The sequence below is a fragment of the Scardinius erythrophthalmus genome (genome assembly GCF_964197995.2).
Source record: "Scardinius erythrophthalmus genome assembly, chromosome: 6".
NCBI classification, from domain to species: Eukaryota; Metazoa; Chordata; class Actinopteri; order Cypriniformes; family Leuciscidae; genus Scardinius; species Scardinius erythrophthalmus.
Genome location: NC_138226.1, coordinates 41,079,874 through 41,096,148, shown reverse-complemented (window position 1 = coordinate 41,096,148; position 16,275 = coordinate 41,079,874). Strand labels below are relative to the sequence as shown.

The window sequence follows — 16,275 nt, the reverse complement described above, 5'->3', positions numbered from 1 at the left end:
TGTGCAGGTGACACGGTGAGAATGTGTACTCTCCATATGAGGTGAAATTGGGCTGTGTAAACTAGGATATTTTTTTTTAATGATTTTCTGAATGTATAGCCAAAACAGCGTATTTATGAATTTTGGAGGGCTCTTATTTTGTAAAATGACATCAGAATGTCCTGAAACTGTGCAGGTGAGAAGGTGTACTCTCCATCTGAAGTGAAATTGGGCTGTGTAAACTAGGATTATTATTTTTTTTTTTTTTTTTTTTTTATGATTTTCTGAATGTATAGACACAACAATATATTATTATTTTAGGATAGATAGATGGATGGATCGATAGATAGATAATTATAAATAGACAGATACATAATGATAGATAGATAGATAGATAGATAGATAGATAGATAGATAGATAGATAGATAGATAGATAGATAGATAGATAGATAGATAGATAGATAGATAGATAATTATATGCAGACAGACAGAAAGAAAGATAATTTAATGTGAAATAGCCTTCGCCGGAAGATCAATTGTTTTCAATCCAGGTGACGTGTGACGGTCTTACTGTTCTGGCCTTCCTCTCTGCCCCAAGATCGCACTGGCCCTTTAAGTCTGCCAGCAGGAAGCAGGAAGGAGGAGACAGGAAGTAAAGAGAGCAGACAGCTCAGAGAAATCAAGGCAGCAGGAAGAGTGCAGTTATCCATGCGCTGGCATCTGTTCCAATCCTCTTTTGTTAGCCCTTTTTAAGGCATTCCCTGTAAGTAAGACATTTATGTCAGCATTAATCTTTACAAATGTTGAACCCTTTTATGTTAATATAATTTTATTTTATACATTTGAACAATATGGATTACATTCATGCCAGTTCATTCAGCTAACACCTTTGGCTTAGCTTACATTTACTTAAATGTGTTATATCTAGTTTATACTTTTCACTAAAGTGAAAGTCTTTGTACTTGGCAGTTTCAATGTTTATTCAGTTTTTCGACCACTTACCTGGAATTCATACATTTTTGTGTAACTGTATTTGGAACATTTATGTTATCTTTTATTCATGCATGTGTAAATCTGTATTTCAGTTTCACACCATTCTATAAAGGCTCTAAACGACAACCGGGTGTCCTGGCGTCTTGTATGGAGGTGTTTAACTTGTTGGATAGCAGAGTGATGGTTCTGCAAGGCCAATACACTTACCGTAATAGCTAGTGTATGCGCGAACCGCGAAATAGTGGCGGCTAAGTTAGATTGACAGTGCACTTCGGGGTGGCGGCTGACTTGACCGCAGTGAAAGACACTGAGCTGCATTTTAATGATCATCAGCTAAAATGTCTAAATCAAAGACCGCAATAAGAGAGAGCGGCAACAGCCCTGGTAAGATCATTTCGTTTTTTTACTTTTAATGATGATGATTGTGTGTTAACTGTGACTTACTTTCACTTTGATTTGCGTTAGTTTCAGTGGCGGAGCCAGGATTTTTTCAGAGGGGTGGCCAGGCAAGGGCCAGCAACCAGTCTGGGGTGGCACAGAAATATTAATTAGGCTATTTTATCATAAAAAATTATTTATCTATTGGACTGTTTTAGTGCCTACACAACTGAATAAAGTTAATTTGTACTTAATTGTAATTGAGATAGTGAATTAGGAACCACCACCTCATATTAAAATTAATTAAATAGTAATAAAAGGGCACACACTATAGCTAAAGTTCAACTTGCTCAATTAGCTTGGTTCTGATTCTCAAAAGCTCCAATAGCTTTGGACTGCAACATTGTTGCATCTTCATGGATGAGATAACATGCAGATACTGTAGTCCAAAGATTATTCAACCTTCAATGCGTTTGATATAATCAATGAACTATTCAACCTATTCTGAGTTTGTCAAAAAAAGTTTAACTTTCTATATTAGTTGTCAAAATAAATAATTGCAACAGTTCTAGCATACCTAAATTAAAAAGGAGAACAAAAGTTATCTTTTGAATCCCCATGTGCAAGAATGTGAACAAGGCGGAAGTCAACAGCACATAATGTAAAATGTTATGTTTTTCATAATGTAATGTTGCCAGAATGTAAAATTAGTTATTTTATGGATTTAAAAATGATCCATTTTTGTTTGTCCTTTACAAATGAACGCAAAATGAATGCCTATCGTCTAGTACAATGCACAGTGCTCACATTTATTTGGACATTAAAACATTACATATGAGTTTGTGCCTTATATTGTGATCTCACATTGCAGAATATTTTAATCCAGACACATGTGACGCATATATAACAAATACATGCATGCAGTTTTGACAGCTTTAATCGCCTTTTTGATTCTTACATGAGTTAATTGACGACAACTACGGCTACAGCACGCCGCATTTGCGCGTGATGTGCGTAGCCTATACTGCAAGCACAGTACAACGGCTGACAGCCGTATGACAGAAAAGTTAGTTAGTTTTCCTGACATTATGCCTGACAACATCTCATCTTAACAAAGATAGCCAACTGAATAAGGACAACGCGCTTTTCTCAGCATCTGACAGAACTGTCACAAGCTTTCACACACACATCTTCTAAAAATAAAAGTAGCCTAGCATCAGAAAAAAAGAGAATTAGGCTATGTTTGTTGTTGACTGCACACTATTCGACTTCCCCAAAACGGTCTTGCAACCCACCAGTTGAGAAAGATTGACTCTATATTTACTATGTGCATATCACTGTCTGATGTTCTGCTGAAGCTCATTCGGCACTTGCACATTTCCGCACTCGTTTGGCTTGCGCCTGGCGCTGAGGTGAAGTTGGAGTGTGCGTCTGAAAAGTCTCACGTTTTTTGTGGTCTTAAAGAGACGGTTCAGCGTTTTAAAAAACGCAATTTTTGTCAAAAAAAAAGAGACACAAACAGCAGTTGTAAGAGGGGTGGCCAAGCTTAGACCAAGGGTGGCCACCCACGGCCCCCCCCTAGCTCCGCCAATGGTTAGTTTGCACATTGGCTTGATGAATAGATGATACTCAGCTTCTCATCTGCGGTGATGCGTGTTCCAGTAGCGTCGTCATATCCAGTGTTGTAATGTAACGGAGTACAAATACTTCGTTACTGTACTTAAGTAGAAATTTCACGTATCTGTACTTTACTTCGTTATTTAAATTTATGTCAACTTTCACTTTTACTCCACTACATTTCATAGATAAAATGTATACTTTTACTCCGCTATATTTCCACTAAGCATCTTCGTTACTCGTTACTACAAAATAAAATCAGAAGAAATGTGTGCGACTACAATAAGGGAGGTTTGGCGAATCACTGCTCCTAGATTGCAGTACGCACGGCGCGCGCTCTATTTCAGCGTAATGCTTGTTTGTTGCCATGCCAAAGGAGGAGGAAGCACAACTGAAACCGCCATGGAAGCACGAGAACCTGCCGGAGGACCTGGAGCACGTTTAACTTACAGAGCTGCCAACTCTCACGCATTCACCGTGAGACACACGCAATTGACTTTTTCCACACGCTCTCATGCCTCACATCAATTTTCTCACGCACAGAAAAATCGCGAAGCAAAGAGGACGACCGACAGACTAGACAGAGCAGGTTACATTATGATATAAAACATTTTTTTTTAACTCAGATTATGTCAATTTTATTACGAAATTCAAAAAATAAATACTGTTTTGGCGCTTGTAAATGTTACGTGACAGATGACAGATCCCTAGCTCAAGTGAACCGATCGTCTGTACTATCTAATAGTAAAAAAAACATGAATACTGTTGAAAGATACAGTAGGCCTATAACTTACCGAAATGTTCCTCATACATAATATCGATCAATAAGTGTTTTTCATCAGCGTGAAGAGGTCAGTAACATAGCTGGAGGACAATTATGTCACATTTACCTCAGGAAAGCCATTTAATAATAGGCTATAGCACAGTTGGCAAGATAAAAAATATCTATAGAGAGTATTTTGCTAAATATGTGTTCTATATTACATATTTATTATATTTTTACTTATATCATTAAAGTTTTTATTATAATAAAAAAACGCATTCTATTTAATTATTTTTAACCTTAAATAATAGCCTACTACAAGCTAGGGCTCTCTGTATGTTTACAGCATTAGGGGAGGTTTTTTTTTTTTTTTTTTTTTTTGAAAAATTAACGCAGATCTTGAGTAGCCTACCTAATATTTATACAAATGAGTCAATATTAAATCAAATCACAATTGAATTGAAATAATAAAAAAGCGTAGCTTACCAGAAATTATTAACATTGTAACGTCACTAAACCTAATAAAATTCAGTTTAATTTCAAAAATGTTAGACAATCACAATACACTTATTGTGATGCAATTTTTTTTTTTTTACAGCTAAAGGTACATGCAGTGGGAGATAAACGATAACACAAGTAGCCTACAGTACAGGCTACACAGTCCCTCCAGTTTTTCGCGATTCCGTGATCGCTGAATTCAACGCATAATCAAAAAAAAAAAAAAAACTTTTACTTTTACTTCAATTACTTAAGTACATTAAATATCAGAAAATTACTTTTGATACTTAAGTACAGTATATATCAGATACTTTAAGACTTTTACTTAAGTAATATTCTAAAAGGTAACTTTCACTTCTACCAAAGTCTTTTTCTAGTACAATACTTGTACTTTTACTCAAGTATTGCTTTCTAGTACTTTATACAACACTGGTCATATCTGGCTATAACATTACATATAGCCTATTACAAGCTCTCACACCACACGTCTATTTTTTTTTAGCATTTTTGGGAGGAGTACAATTATGTGGTTTACACTTGTCCAGTTTGGTCTGGAATGCAGCCCAGACCACCTCCTGAAGAGTTGAGTAAAGTTGGCAGTAAATTCACAGATTCGAACTTCCCAGGTCAATAACTTGTGAGCTAAACGTTGTTACTGCACAAATAACACCTCTTTTTAATCGTAGTAATGTAGACAAGCAGCTACAACCTAATTTTCCTCCAAACGAGCTTTCCCTCGCAGTGGACAAAAGACATTGATCTCTATGCGCAGGCGGCAGCGAGACAGATCCGAAGGGACCGTCTGCAAAGTGCAAATCCCGAAAAGCGTTAAGTGGTGATTCTCCAACTACAGGCACTTTTGTTGTCCCTGGCCTTTTTTTGTAAATAAATAAACAAACAAGTGCACAAATAAACTGTCATTATGAAGTTCATGCTCCAACATCCTAGTAACCACCAAATTTTGCCCCTTTTTTCTTTTAAAAATGCTTTTGCATGGCTGTTTATTAGCAGATTTTGCAGTTTTATGCTTGTCCCCAACCCAGACTGGCCCTCTTTGAATGTTAGAAAATTATATTAAAGGATCGATTTAAAAATATTTTTTAACATGTAAGGACAAATAAAATAATGTCATACCATCGAAATTCCATATGTATGTCATAATTTTAAACTATTTTTGGAATGAAATACGTCTGTCCCCAAGTTTTCCGTCATTTCCACCTCCCTCAACAAAATCCACTTTAATAGACCCACCTTAAATATTTTATTTACTTGGTAATCATGGAAATAACTGTGAAAAGGATGTATTAGTTGAAGATGAAACTTCAGGCACATGTGCTCTTCAGCACAAGAAAATAAATCAAGGTAAGTCAAGCTTTTATACTGAATATTTTTATTTCCACCTTGTCATTTCCACCTTGTCTGTAGTTCAGGTGAATTATGTACAACAAATATGAAAATAATGTATTTATGTTTATTACGAGTAAACAACATAATAAGTCCAAAAGTGGCTAAGCCCGACGGTATGTTCACACGGGGCGTCAGCGTCAACGCTCCTCATTGACTTTGAATGGGTGACGTCAAGCGTTGCCGAAAAGAATTGTGGATCCGTCGGCGGTGCTTCACTGGCGTTGCTCGCGGCAGAAGTTGAGAATTTTTCAACTTCTGCCGCGAGCAACGCCAGTGAAGCGCCGCAGACGGAAGCGTCAGCCAATAGGATCGCTCTATGCAAATACAGTAGCCAGGCGGCAGCCAATCACGTTCATCCTGTTCAAGAGCAGCAAACTGAGGATACATTTTAAATTTCATTGGCTGACGCTGCTATGACCATGGCGTCAGTGTCAAACTTCAGCCACGCCTTCCGTCAAGCGTTGACGCTGACGCCCCGTGTGAACGTACCGAAAGTCAATGGGAAGCGTTGACGCTGACGCCCCGTGTGAACGTACCGTGACATGAGGGTGTGCTAATATTGCAGAAAAACTGCTAAAATGTCATTTCCACCTCCGTCATTTCCACCTCTGCGAAATTTGAGGCGTAGATTTGGACATGATATATGCTGTTTTTGTGCGTTATTGACATGTTCTCATGACATATTTGTGCTTTTGGACTGAAACTTTATATATCACCATTCCAGTACACTCTAAATGTATTTTTATTTATCTATATTTATATGAATGTTTATATAATTTGCATATCATTTGTAATCATTATATTTAAAACTATTAGGTATACTGTTCAACTCATATATGTTAAATAATAAAATACATGGTTAAAAATATTTTACACTGGCAATTTAAGTAAAAATAAACAGAAAAAATCTTTCCACCATAAACCGTCATTTCCACCACTTTCCACCACTACAGTTTTTAAGAAAAAAAATAAGAATAACCAATGATGAGGATCTAAATGTATTTTAAAATAAGTAGTAATAGTTCATTACTCACAATATATGTGTGAGTGACTTATAATAAACATAGACCTGAGCAAAAATGAGATGCTGTAGGCAAAAATCCCAACTCGTGGCAACTCGTGGCATTTTAGCAACTTTAAATGAAAATGCATTAAGTTCATGAAGTATTAAGATTTATTTTGTTACATGATTAGGTAGCCACTGATGTTGTTGACAGATACATAATCTTATATAACAGTTTTACAATATTATATTGTAATAAAATACATAAATTGAAAAGTGGTGGAAATGACATGGCTCTTCAGAAAAACTGTTAAAAATAATAATGATCCATGGAATTCTAAAACTGCCCACTGTTATATTGTGTTAGAAGACAAATGAATGAAGCTAGGAAGATTGTTTTAAAGTCCCCGTGAACCGGAAGTTGCAAACGACTTTTCTCCAGTGTTATGACGTATTTCCCAGTGAAAAGGAATATTGAACAGAGGGCAGGGATTTACTCTAGCGCTCCTCCTCTCCATCTCTGCTCATAACAGACTAACGCTTTGAGGGGAGTGGTTAAGCGTTGCCCAAACCAATTCCTCAAACCTACGTCATCAGAGAAGGTCCTCCAATGCAGAGGGGAGGGGCATTTTCAGATTTTGATTAAAGATTACCATGGTAAAACTTTTTTTTTTAAAATATTTTCTTGCACGGATTAATTGTTCACCACAAGACTAGTAATATGCACTAACAAAGTAAATAGGGTCAATTTTGATTTCATGGGGACTTTAAGAGTGTTTTAAGAGAGTGAATTTTACATAAACTCACAGTGCCAAAAGTGCTTCTAGTTGGAGAATCACTACGAAAACAGTCAATAACTTCACTGTCACACACTATAGTGTCATCAAATTCAGTTCACACATCACTGCTGTCCTGAAGGTTATACTACAACACTTACTTTGGGAGAAATATATATTTAAAATTGTACAGTCGTGGCCAAAAGTTTTGAGAATTACATAAATATTGGAAATCGGAAAAGTTGCTGCTTAAGTTTTTATAATAGCAATTTGCATATACTCCAGAATGTAGAATACAAGTAGAATATTGTGGCTACTAAGATTGCACCTAAATCAACAATTTATAGGATTATCAAGAACTTAAAGGAAAGAGGTTAAGAAGGCTTCAGGGCGTCCAAGAAAGTCCAGTAAGCGCCAGGATCGTCTCCTAAAGATGATTCAGCTGCGGGATCGGAGTGCCACCAGTGCAGAGATTGCTCAGGAATGGCAGCAGGCAGGTGTGAGCGCATCTGCACGCACAGTGAGGCAAAGACTTTTGGAAGATGGCCTGGTGTCAAGAAGGGCAGCAAAGAAGCCACTTCTCTCCAAAAAAACATCAGGGACAGATTGATCTTCTGCAGAAAGTATGGTGAATGGACTGCTGAGGACTGGGGCAAAGTCATATTCTCCGATGAAGCCTGTTTCCGATTGTTTGTGCATCTGGAAAAAGGCTTGTCCAGAGAAGAAAAGGTGAGCGCTACCATCAGTCCTGTGTCATGTCAACAGTAAAGCATCCTGAGACCATTCATGTGTGGGGTTGCTTCTCATCCAAGGGAGTGGGCTCACTTACAATTTTGCCCAAAAACACAGCCATGAATAAAGAATGGTACCAAAACACCCTCCAACAGCAACTTCTTCCAACAATCCAACAACAGTTTGGTGAAGAACAATGCATTTTCCAGCACGATGGAGCACCGTGCCATAAGGCAAAAGTGATAACTAAGTGGCTTGAGGACCAAAACGTTGAAATTTTGGGTCCATGGCCTGGAAACTCCCCAGATCTTAATCCCATTGAGAACTTGTGGTCAATCCTCAAGAGGTGGGTGGACAAACAAAAACCCACTAATTCTGACAAACTCCAAGTGATTATGAAAGAATGGGTTGCTATCAGTCAGGATTTGGCCCAGAAGTTGATTGAGAGCATGCCCAGTCGAATTGCAGAGGTCCTGAAAAAGAAGGGCCAACACTGCAAATACTGACTCTTTGCATAAATGTCATGTAATTGTCAATAAAAGCCTTTGAAACGTATAAAGTGCTTGTAATTATATTTCAGTACATCACAGAAACAACTGAAAAAAAGATCTAAAAGTAGTTTAGCAGCAAACTTTGTGAAAACTAATATTTGTGTCATTCTCAAAACTTTTGGCCACGACTGTATATACAATTGTAAATGTATAAGTTTTACGATTTTTATGAAAAATATTCAATAACATAACTGTAATTCACTGTATGTTTGCCAAATTCAGTTCACACATCACTGCTGTCCTGATGGTTATACTACAACAATTATTTTGGGGAAAATATATATATTTTAAATTGTATATACAATCGTAAATTTATGATTTTTATGGAAAATATTCAATAACTTCACTGTAATTCACTGTATTGTTGCCAAATTCAGTTCACACATCACTGATGTCCTGAAGGTTATACTACAACACTTATTTTGGAAAAAAAAATTTTTAAATTGTATATACAAATGTACTGTAAATGTATAATTATGATTTTTATGAAAAATATTCAATAACTTTACTGTAATTCACTGTATTGTTGACAAATTCAGTTCACACATCACTGATGTCCTGATGGTTATACTACAGCACTTATTTTGGAAAAAAATATTTTAAGTTGTATACAATTGTAAATTTATGATTTTTTTAAAATGATTTTTATGAAAATATTCAATAACTTCACTGTAATTCACTGTATTGTTCCAAAATAAGTGTTGTAGTATAACCATCAGGACATCAGTGATGTGTGAACTGAATTTGGCAACAATACAGTAAATTACAGTGAGGTTATTGAATATTTTTCATAAAAACCATAAAAATCTACATTTACAATTGTATATACAATTTTAAATATATATATTTTACAAAATAAGTGTTGTAGTATAACCATCAGGACATCAGTGATGTGTGAACTTAATTTGGCAACAATACAGTAAATTACAGTGAAGTTATTTAATATTTTTCATAAAAATCATAAAAATTCTACATTAACAATTGTATATACAATTTAAAATATATATGTATATATATTCCCAAAATAAGTGTTGTGGTATAGCCATCAGGACATCAGTGATGTATGAACTGAATTTGGCAACAATACAGTGAATTACAGTAAAGTTACTGAATATTTTTCATAACAATTTTACATTTACAATTATATATACAATTTAAAATATATATATTCCAAAAATAAGTGTTGTAGTATAACCATCAGGACAGTAGTGATGTGTGAACTGAATTTGATGACACTATAGTGTGTGACAGTGAAGTTATTGACTGTTTTCTTAGTAACGCTTTTCGGGATTTGCACTTTGCAGACGGTCCCTTCGGATCTGTCTCGCTGCTGCCTGCGCATAGAGATCAATGTATTTTGTCCACTGCGAGGGAAAGCTCGTTTGGAGGAAAATTAGGTTGTAGCTGCTTGTCTACATTACGACGATTAAAAAGAGGTGTTATTTGTGCAGTAACAACGTTTAGCTCACAAGTTATTGACCTGGGAAGTTCGAATCTGTGAATTTACTGCCAATTTACTCAACTCTAGTTTGGTTTGAGCGATCGGATTCAAATCCATCTCGAATGCGTTTCGGAGGGCATTTACACCTGCAGATCGGATGGCTATCCGATCTGAGAAAACGCATTAAGTGGCCAGGCGTAAACAGCCCCTTATGCATGCGGTCGTGCGCTTGAGTAGCCTACGGCTATTATTTACACGCTCATTATCCTGTAGGGGCCTAGCCTAAGTAATCAAATTAATGGGTGATTTGTCCACTAATGTCTTAAATGAACAACTACTAGTCGACTAGGAAACAAACTTTAGTCGGAGGCAGCCCTTATTCCACATATTTTCGAACTAGCAGGCCATTCTGGGTTGAGCGTGAGGAGGGAATATTCAGAAATGCGTTCTCCGCTCACATGCTCTGATCGGAACAAAGCATGACAAATTCAAACTTTATTTCATTTTCTCCGTAGCTTGAACACTCACTACATTAGGCTTAAGAGAGTTAGTTAATGCTGTCCATTTAATTATTTTTATTTCACGTTTTTAAAGTAGCCAACAATATTATGTTAGTCCACCCTTCCCGCGCTACTGACTTTGTATGACGCTGTCCTGTACATTTCCTTGCCCTGTGCTCTGTGAAGAACGAATCAAATAAACATTTCTACACTTGAAATAAGAAGCTAAGAAACACTCGAATAAGATGGTTGATGGTTTGTGTGGGATTTTCATATTTTAGTATTTTCATATTCATAATGTTTACATTATTGTAACCCAGGCTCAAAACCATTTGTAGTCTGAGTCAGTTTTATGAATACAGTAGACTAACTAACCAAGGAATGTAAAGGAAATAATAAGATATAAGATGAAATACAACACATTTCATCTTAGATATATGGTTTAGGCTATTTACAATATGAGGCAATGTAAATAATTGCAGAAACTTTGTTCCGTTTTTGAGCTCTTGATCTGTACTGCGCTGAGAACGTGTAATTAGGTCAAGCGGACTCCGCCCCCTAGGTGGAGAAAAGATAGAGAAAACACCAGAAGAGAAGCGTGAGCTAGAAGTTGCTCAAGATTTTATTGAGATATATTTGCGAGGAACAAACCTCGTATGTTTTGTAGATATTTTGTTTAGAAACAAAGTTGAGTGGTTTTCGGAAATGTCTTACCTTTATCCTGTTGATCCGTGTGACCCATAGACAGGGTGTGACCGTCGTCGTGCTGAAATCCAATTGGATTTCACAACATTGTGTCATCCGGTGAAACCTTGAAAGAAAATACGAAATATTAATATTTCTTACATTAAACATTAATAGCCTACACAAGGGAATTGGTGAGTTAAAATGTCTATTTTAGTATACATGTTGAAATGTGCGTTTTCAACGGTGTATTGATGTGTTTTGAAGGGAAACAAATGTTCCATTTTACAGAAATGTAAATGTATATTTCAAGTAAATGTATAGGCTACTCTCATAAAATATGTACAGAACTGTAAAGAAGCAAAATGTATAAAGTATGGATTGATTGAGAATATCGTTCTGTGTGTGTGTGTGTGTGTGTGTGTGTGTGTGTGTGTGTGTGTGTGCAGGCCAGTTTTGTCATCTCAAAATCTAGTTTCTGGATACTTCTATTCGTGGACTGCACTAGTATGAACACTTCAAATGTACACCGTTGAGGATGGCGAGCCAACCGTAAGACGATCAGAGACGCATTTTTTTTTTGTCTTCGATATCTGCATTGCATCGCTCCCAACACAATATTTTCATTGGGTTCTTGAAGGTTTGTATTTATTATTATTTTTTGAGTACTGGATCTTTCTTTATAAGTAACCGAGGAAAGAAAATAGCCTACTGTTCGTTATTATTCGGACTGACATGAACTGTGCATTATATTTGAACTTTGCATTCTAAGAGTTACTGATATTTTGGGTTTATTGTTTTATATTTGTTTAGCTTGAGTATACGTATTTGAGCTTTGTTTAAGTTTGTTCTCTAAAGTGCTAGAATTAAAATAATATTGACATAAGGTCATTATATAAAAAAAGAAAGGGGGAATCAAACCTAGAACTGAACATTTGAATCATATACAGTACAATTCAAATTCATTTTGGTTATTTTATTTGGTTAAAAGCCCAATTTAAACTTGATTTTTACCTTTATTTTATTTATTTTGTTTGTGGTGTCATTAATACACTCAATTTGTGTATTCTGTTAAATCCCAACAAACTATTCTACCTTACATTTAATAAGCGCATTTAAATCATCTACGTGTGCGTGTGTGTGTGTGTCTTCTGATTGGATCTGGTCCACAGTGTTCCTACAAATAATCATCTAAATTCTTGTGAGCTATTATCCCTTCTTCTGTGATTTAACCCCTAAATCGCCTAAGGGGGGTTACATTATGCATTCTAAACAGGTGTAGCGATTAGCCGCACACTGTAAAACCCAACAAGTTCAGCTTACTCAAAACATTTGAGGACACCGATTACCTCAATTCAATTAATATGATAAAAAAACAATAGTTATGAGTACTCTGAACTTATTTTAATTGAGTCCACTAAAACAAGGATATTTCTTAATACACAATTAAACTTCATTGCATTCAAATACTTTATATAACTGAAACTTCCCTATATTGAGTAAAACCACTGAAATTACAAACTTTAAATGAACTCAGAGTGCTTGCAGTTACTGCTAGCTCACAATATTACTCAAAGTAAATCCAGTTACATAAGCTAACTTAAAGGGATGGTTCAGAGTAAAATCAACCTAGGATCCTTTGCACCATGACATCGAACCAAACACCCCTCCAGAAGCCTTTTTTGCCTTGGTTGAACATTTTTAAAGTTAGAGCTTACTTCGAGATATCAGCCGAATGGCTTAGTGCAGGCGCTATTGGCTCCAAATTTGTATCTCGTAAATTACCCCACTAATAATGCCCAGAATAGTGCCAAACTTCTACAGTAGTACAAATAGGTTGTACTAAATAGGCATTGTAAAGTTTGTAAGTACATCAGAGTTTATTTAAATACACTTGCCTGACGGCTCATGCTACTGCTAACCCAGACACCGACGTCACTTCACTGAGTTGAGAAAAGCACGTAAAAGTCCTGGCAGAAAGCAATGCATAAGGATTTAGTGTAACGACGCCCAGTTCCAGGAATGCACTAATATTTTGTTGGTAGTACCAGTTTATAACAATTATTAGTTAACACTAAGTTGTCAACACTTCGGAAAAAAAAATAAATTCTTCGTTAAACTACGAACACTCATGGTGCAAAGGACCCTAGGTTAATTTTACTCCGAACCACCCCTTTAATTAATTTATTTTGAATACTCTGAATTTATTTCAGTTGAGGTTACTAAAAGAATATATACATTGCAGTCAAGAAATTAAGTGATTAAAGTTTTTCAAAAACCCCTTATGAGAAAAATTAAACCGAGGACCGTGACGTCGCCCGGTATGGCGCAGCCGGGGCTCGTATGCGAGCGCCTGGTGGCCGGGCCTCCCCCACGGGGTCCGGCCGGGCTCAGCCCGAAGCCCTCCTTTATTAAGGGCTGTCCGGTCCCTGTACGACCGAAGCAGGAGCTTGGTTCGCATTGCCGGCAGTAAGTCAGACTTCTTCCCGGTGCATGTTGGACTCCGGCAGGGCTGCCCTTTGTCGCTGGTTCTGTTCATAATTTTTATGGACAGAATTTCTAGGCGCAGCCAGGGGCCGGAGGGTGTCAGGTTTGGTGACAACACGATTTCGTCTTTGCTCTTTGCAGATGATGTTGTTGTGTTGGCTTCATTAAACCGGGACCTTCAGCATGCACTGGGACGGTTTGCAGCCGAGTGTGAAGCAGCTGGGATGAGAATCAGCACCTCCAAATCCGAGCCCATGGTCCTCAGTCGGAAAAGAGTGGCATGCCCACTTCAGGTTGGTGGAGAGTTCCTGCCTCAAGTGGAGGAGTTTAAGTATCTTGGGGTTTTGTTCACGAGTGAGGGAAGGATGGAACGGGAGATTGACAGACGGATCGGTGCAGCTTCTGCAGTAATGCGGTCGATGTACCAGTCTATCGTGGTGAGGAAAGAGCTGAGCCGCAAGGCGAAGCTCTCGATTTACCAGTCAATCTACGTTCCTACTCTGACCTATGGTCATGAGCTTTGGGTCATGACCGAAAGGACCCCGGATACAGGCGCCCGAAATTAGCTTTCTCCGCAGGGTGGCAGGGCAATCCCTTAGAGATAGGGTGAGAATCTTGGTCACTCGGGAGGAGCTCAGAGTAGAGCCGCTGCTCCTCCACATCGAGAGGGGTCAGCTGAGGTGGCTCGGGCATCTGTTCCGGATGCCTCCTGGACGCCTTCCCGGGAAGGTGTTCCAGGCGCGTCCCACTGGGAGGAGACCCCGGGGAAGACCTAGGACACGCTGGAGAGACTATGTCTCCTGGCTGGCCTGGGAACGCCTCGGTGTCCCCCCTGACGAGCTGGAGGAAGTGTCTAGGGAGAGGGAAGTCTGGGCATCTCTGCTTAGACTGCTGCCACCGCGACCCCGGATGGGCAGAGGAACGGAGGAAGATGGAAGTTTTTCATTAAGTGATGATTAAGCATTAGTGAAGAACAGAGGTGGAAAGTAACTGCAAGGGCGGGAGAACAAATGTGCAAAAGAAAAAAAGTGATGCAACACCGTCGAAAGCGAACCACTGTCAATATGGGCAATATTTGGATGTGCAGTAAACGGCTGCGCGTAGTTGTCCTCGAGGATAGATATACAATTTGCAAAAAATGTGGATGCAAAGTGGCTGAAAAAGGAGGAAGCACATAGAACACCATCCCTCTGCGCGGATGCAGAGGGAATACCGGAATCCAGTCATGCAAATTGAATTTACAGTAGAGGTACAAGAGTCCAAAAGATTCGTATGCTTTTCTTCGTACTCGTCATTCGGTGGCTATGAATTGTCAAAACACCATTGAAAATGCTTGCTACGGATGTGAAAAACGCAGAAAACAAGATGTGAGCTCGTGTTTATTTTTTAACATGCGAAAATTTCTGACTCAAGGGGGTCACACACCGGACGCGCAGCTCAGCGCTGCGTCGCGCCACGTCTAGGACAACTCGAGGTATTGCACACCGGACGTGCACTTTCTCATCAGTTTATGGCCAGCAATATTGTTATGTTCAAAGACATTATGAAATTAAGATAATGCCTATACTATGTTATGATTGTACTGTACAATTAAACACAATCGTTGCTAAGTCTGCAGTCTGAGTTCACTTTACCTCAGAGCATCCGTTAACTGAATGAATTGAGAATATCACCTGAAAATCCGATAACATCAGCAATTTTCATTCAAGCAGCTGATTTCTGTGAATGAATGTAAAACTAAATGTATATTGCAGCACAGGGTGAAGTCAGTATATACATTAACGACGATTTGAGACAAATAAATGCACATTTAATGTAAAACTATGTAAATGGCGCTCTGTGGCGCGGCAGGATTTTTAACACAGTCCTGAGCCGTTGCTGGGCTGCGCGTCCGGTGTGCGACCCCCTTCAGTGTGCAAGGACCTTAACGGAGTTGTCACGTAAAAGACGCAAACTGATGGATGGATAAATAAATCGAAAGTAGAGCTGTGCACTAAGTCAAATTGCGACATGGTCTGTGAATATTAAAGCACAAAAAGACTGCTAAACACTCGCTTGATCCCAACTAACAATTTTTGGTTCCCAGAACGTTCTCAGCACGTTAGTTTTCGGTTCCCAGAACGTTCTCAGAACGTTAGTTCCCCTAACATTAGTCTAACGTTCAACTAACCTAAATGCATCTCTTTTTACTTTAATAAAATACAACAGTAAATATATATAAATAATCAGCCTACAGTCCTTTTTTTTTGTCGATTCATCATTTAATTGTTGATTTAAAAAAAAAAACAATCATGGGGTATGCATCACATTCAAAAGGTGCAAGAACATTATAACAATTTTTATTAATAAACAAACTACTTAATAGCTACTTTTAATTTTTCATTTAACACATTTTTAACTAACTATTAGATGTAGATTGTGCACATTCAAAACATTCACAAAAAAGTAAGAATATTAACAAATTA

At 37.8% G+C, this 16,275-nt stretch overlaps 1 protein-coding gene across 8 annotated transcripts in view; it reads left to right on the top strand.

Annotated features, from left to right (window-relative positions):
* The first annotated feature begins 621 nt into the window (after positions 1 to 621).
* Positions 622 to 16,275, top strand: part of LOC308692215 (NACHT, LRR and PYD domains-containing protein 1 homolog) — a 63,521-nt gene continuing 47,867 nt past the window's right edge. For 3 of the 8 annotated variants that reach the window (XM_081368028.1, XM_081368023.1, XM_081368027.1), the window contains exons 1-3: positions 622 to 743; positions 1,066 to 1,357; positions 11,773 to 11,963. In XM_081368028.1, the coding sequence (XP_081224154.1) occupies positions 11,846 to 11,963 (118 nt within the window). In that variant the 5' untranslated portion in view covers positions 622 to 743; positions 1,066 to 1,357; positions 11,773 to 11,845. Of the gene's footprint in view, positions 744 to 1,065; positions 1,358 to 5,542; positions 5,592 to 11,203; positions 11,518 to 11,772; positions 11,964 to 16,275 lie in introns of those variants that run through there. The other 5 variants (XM_081368029.1, XM_081368024.1, XM_081368025.1 and 2 more) reach the window with 4 other exon arrangements.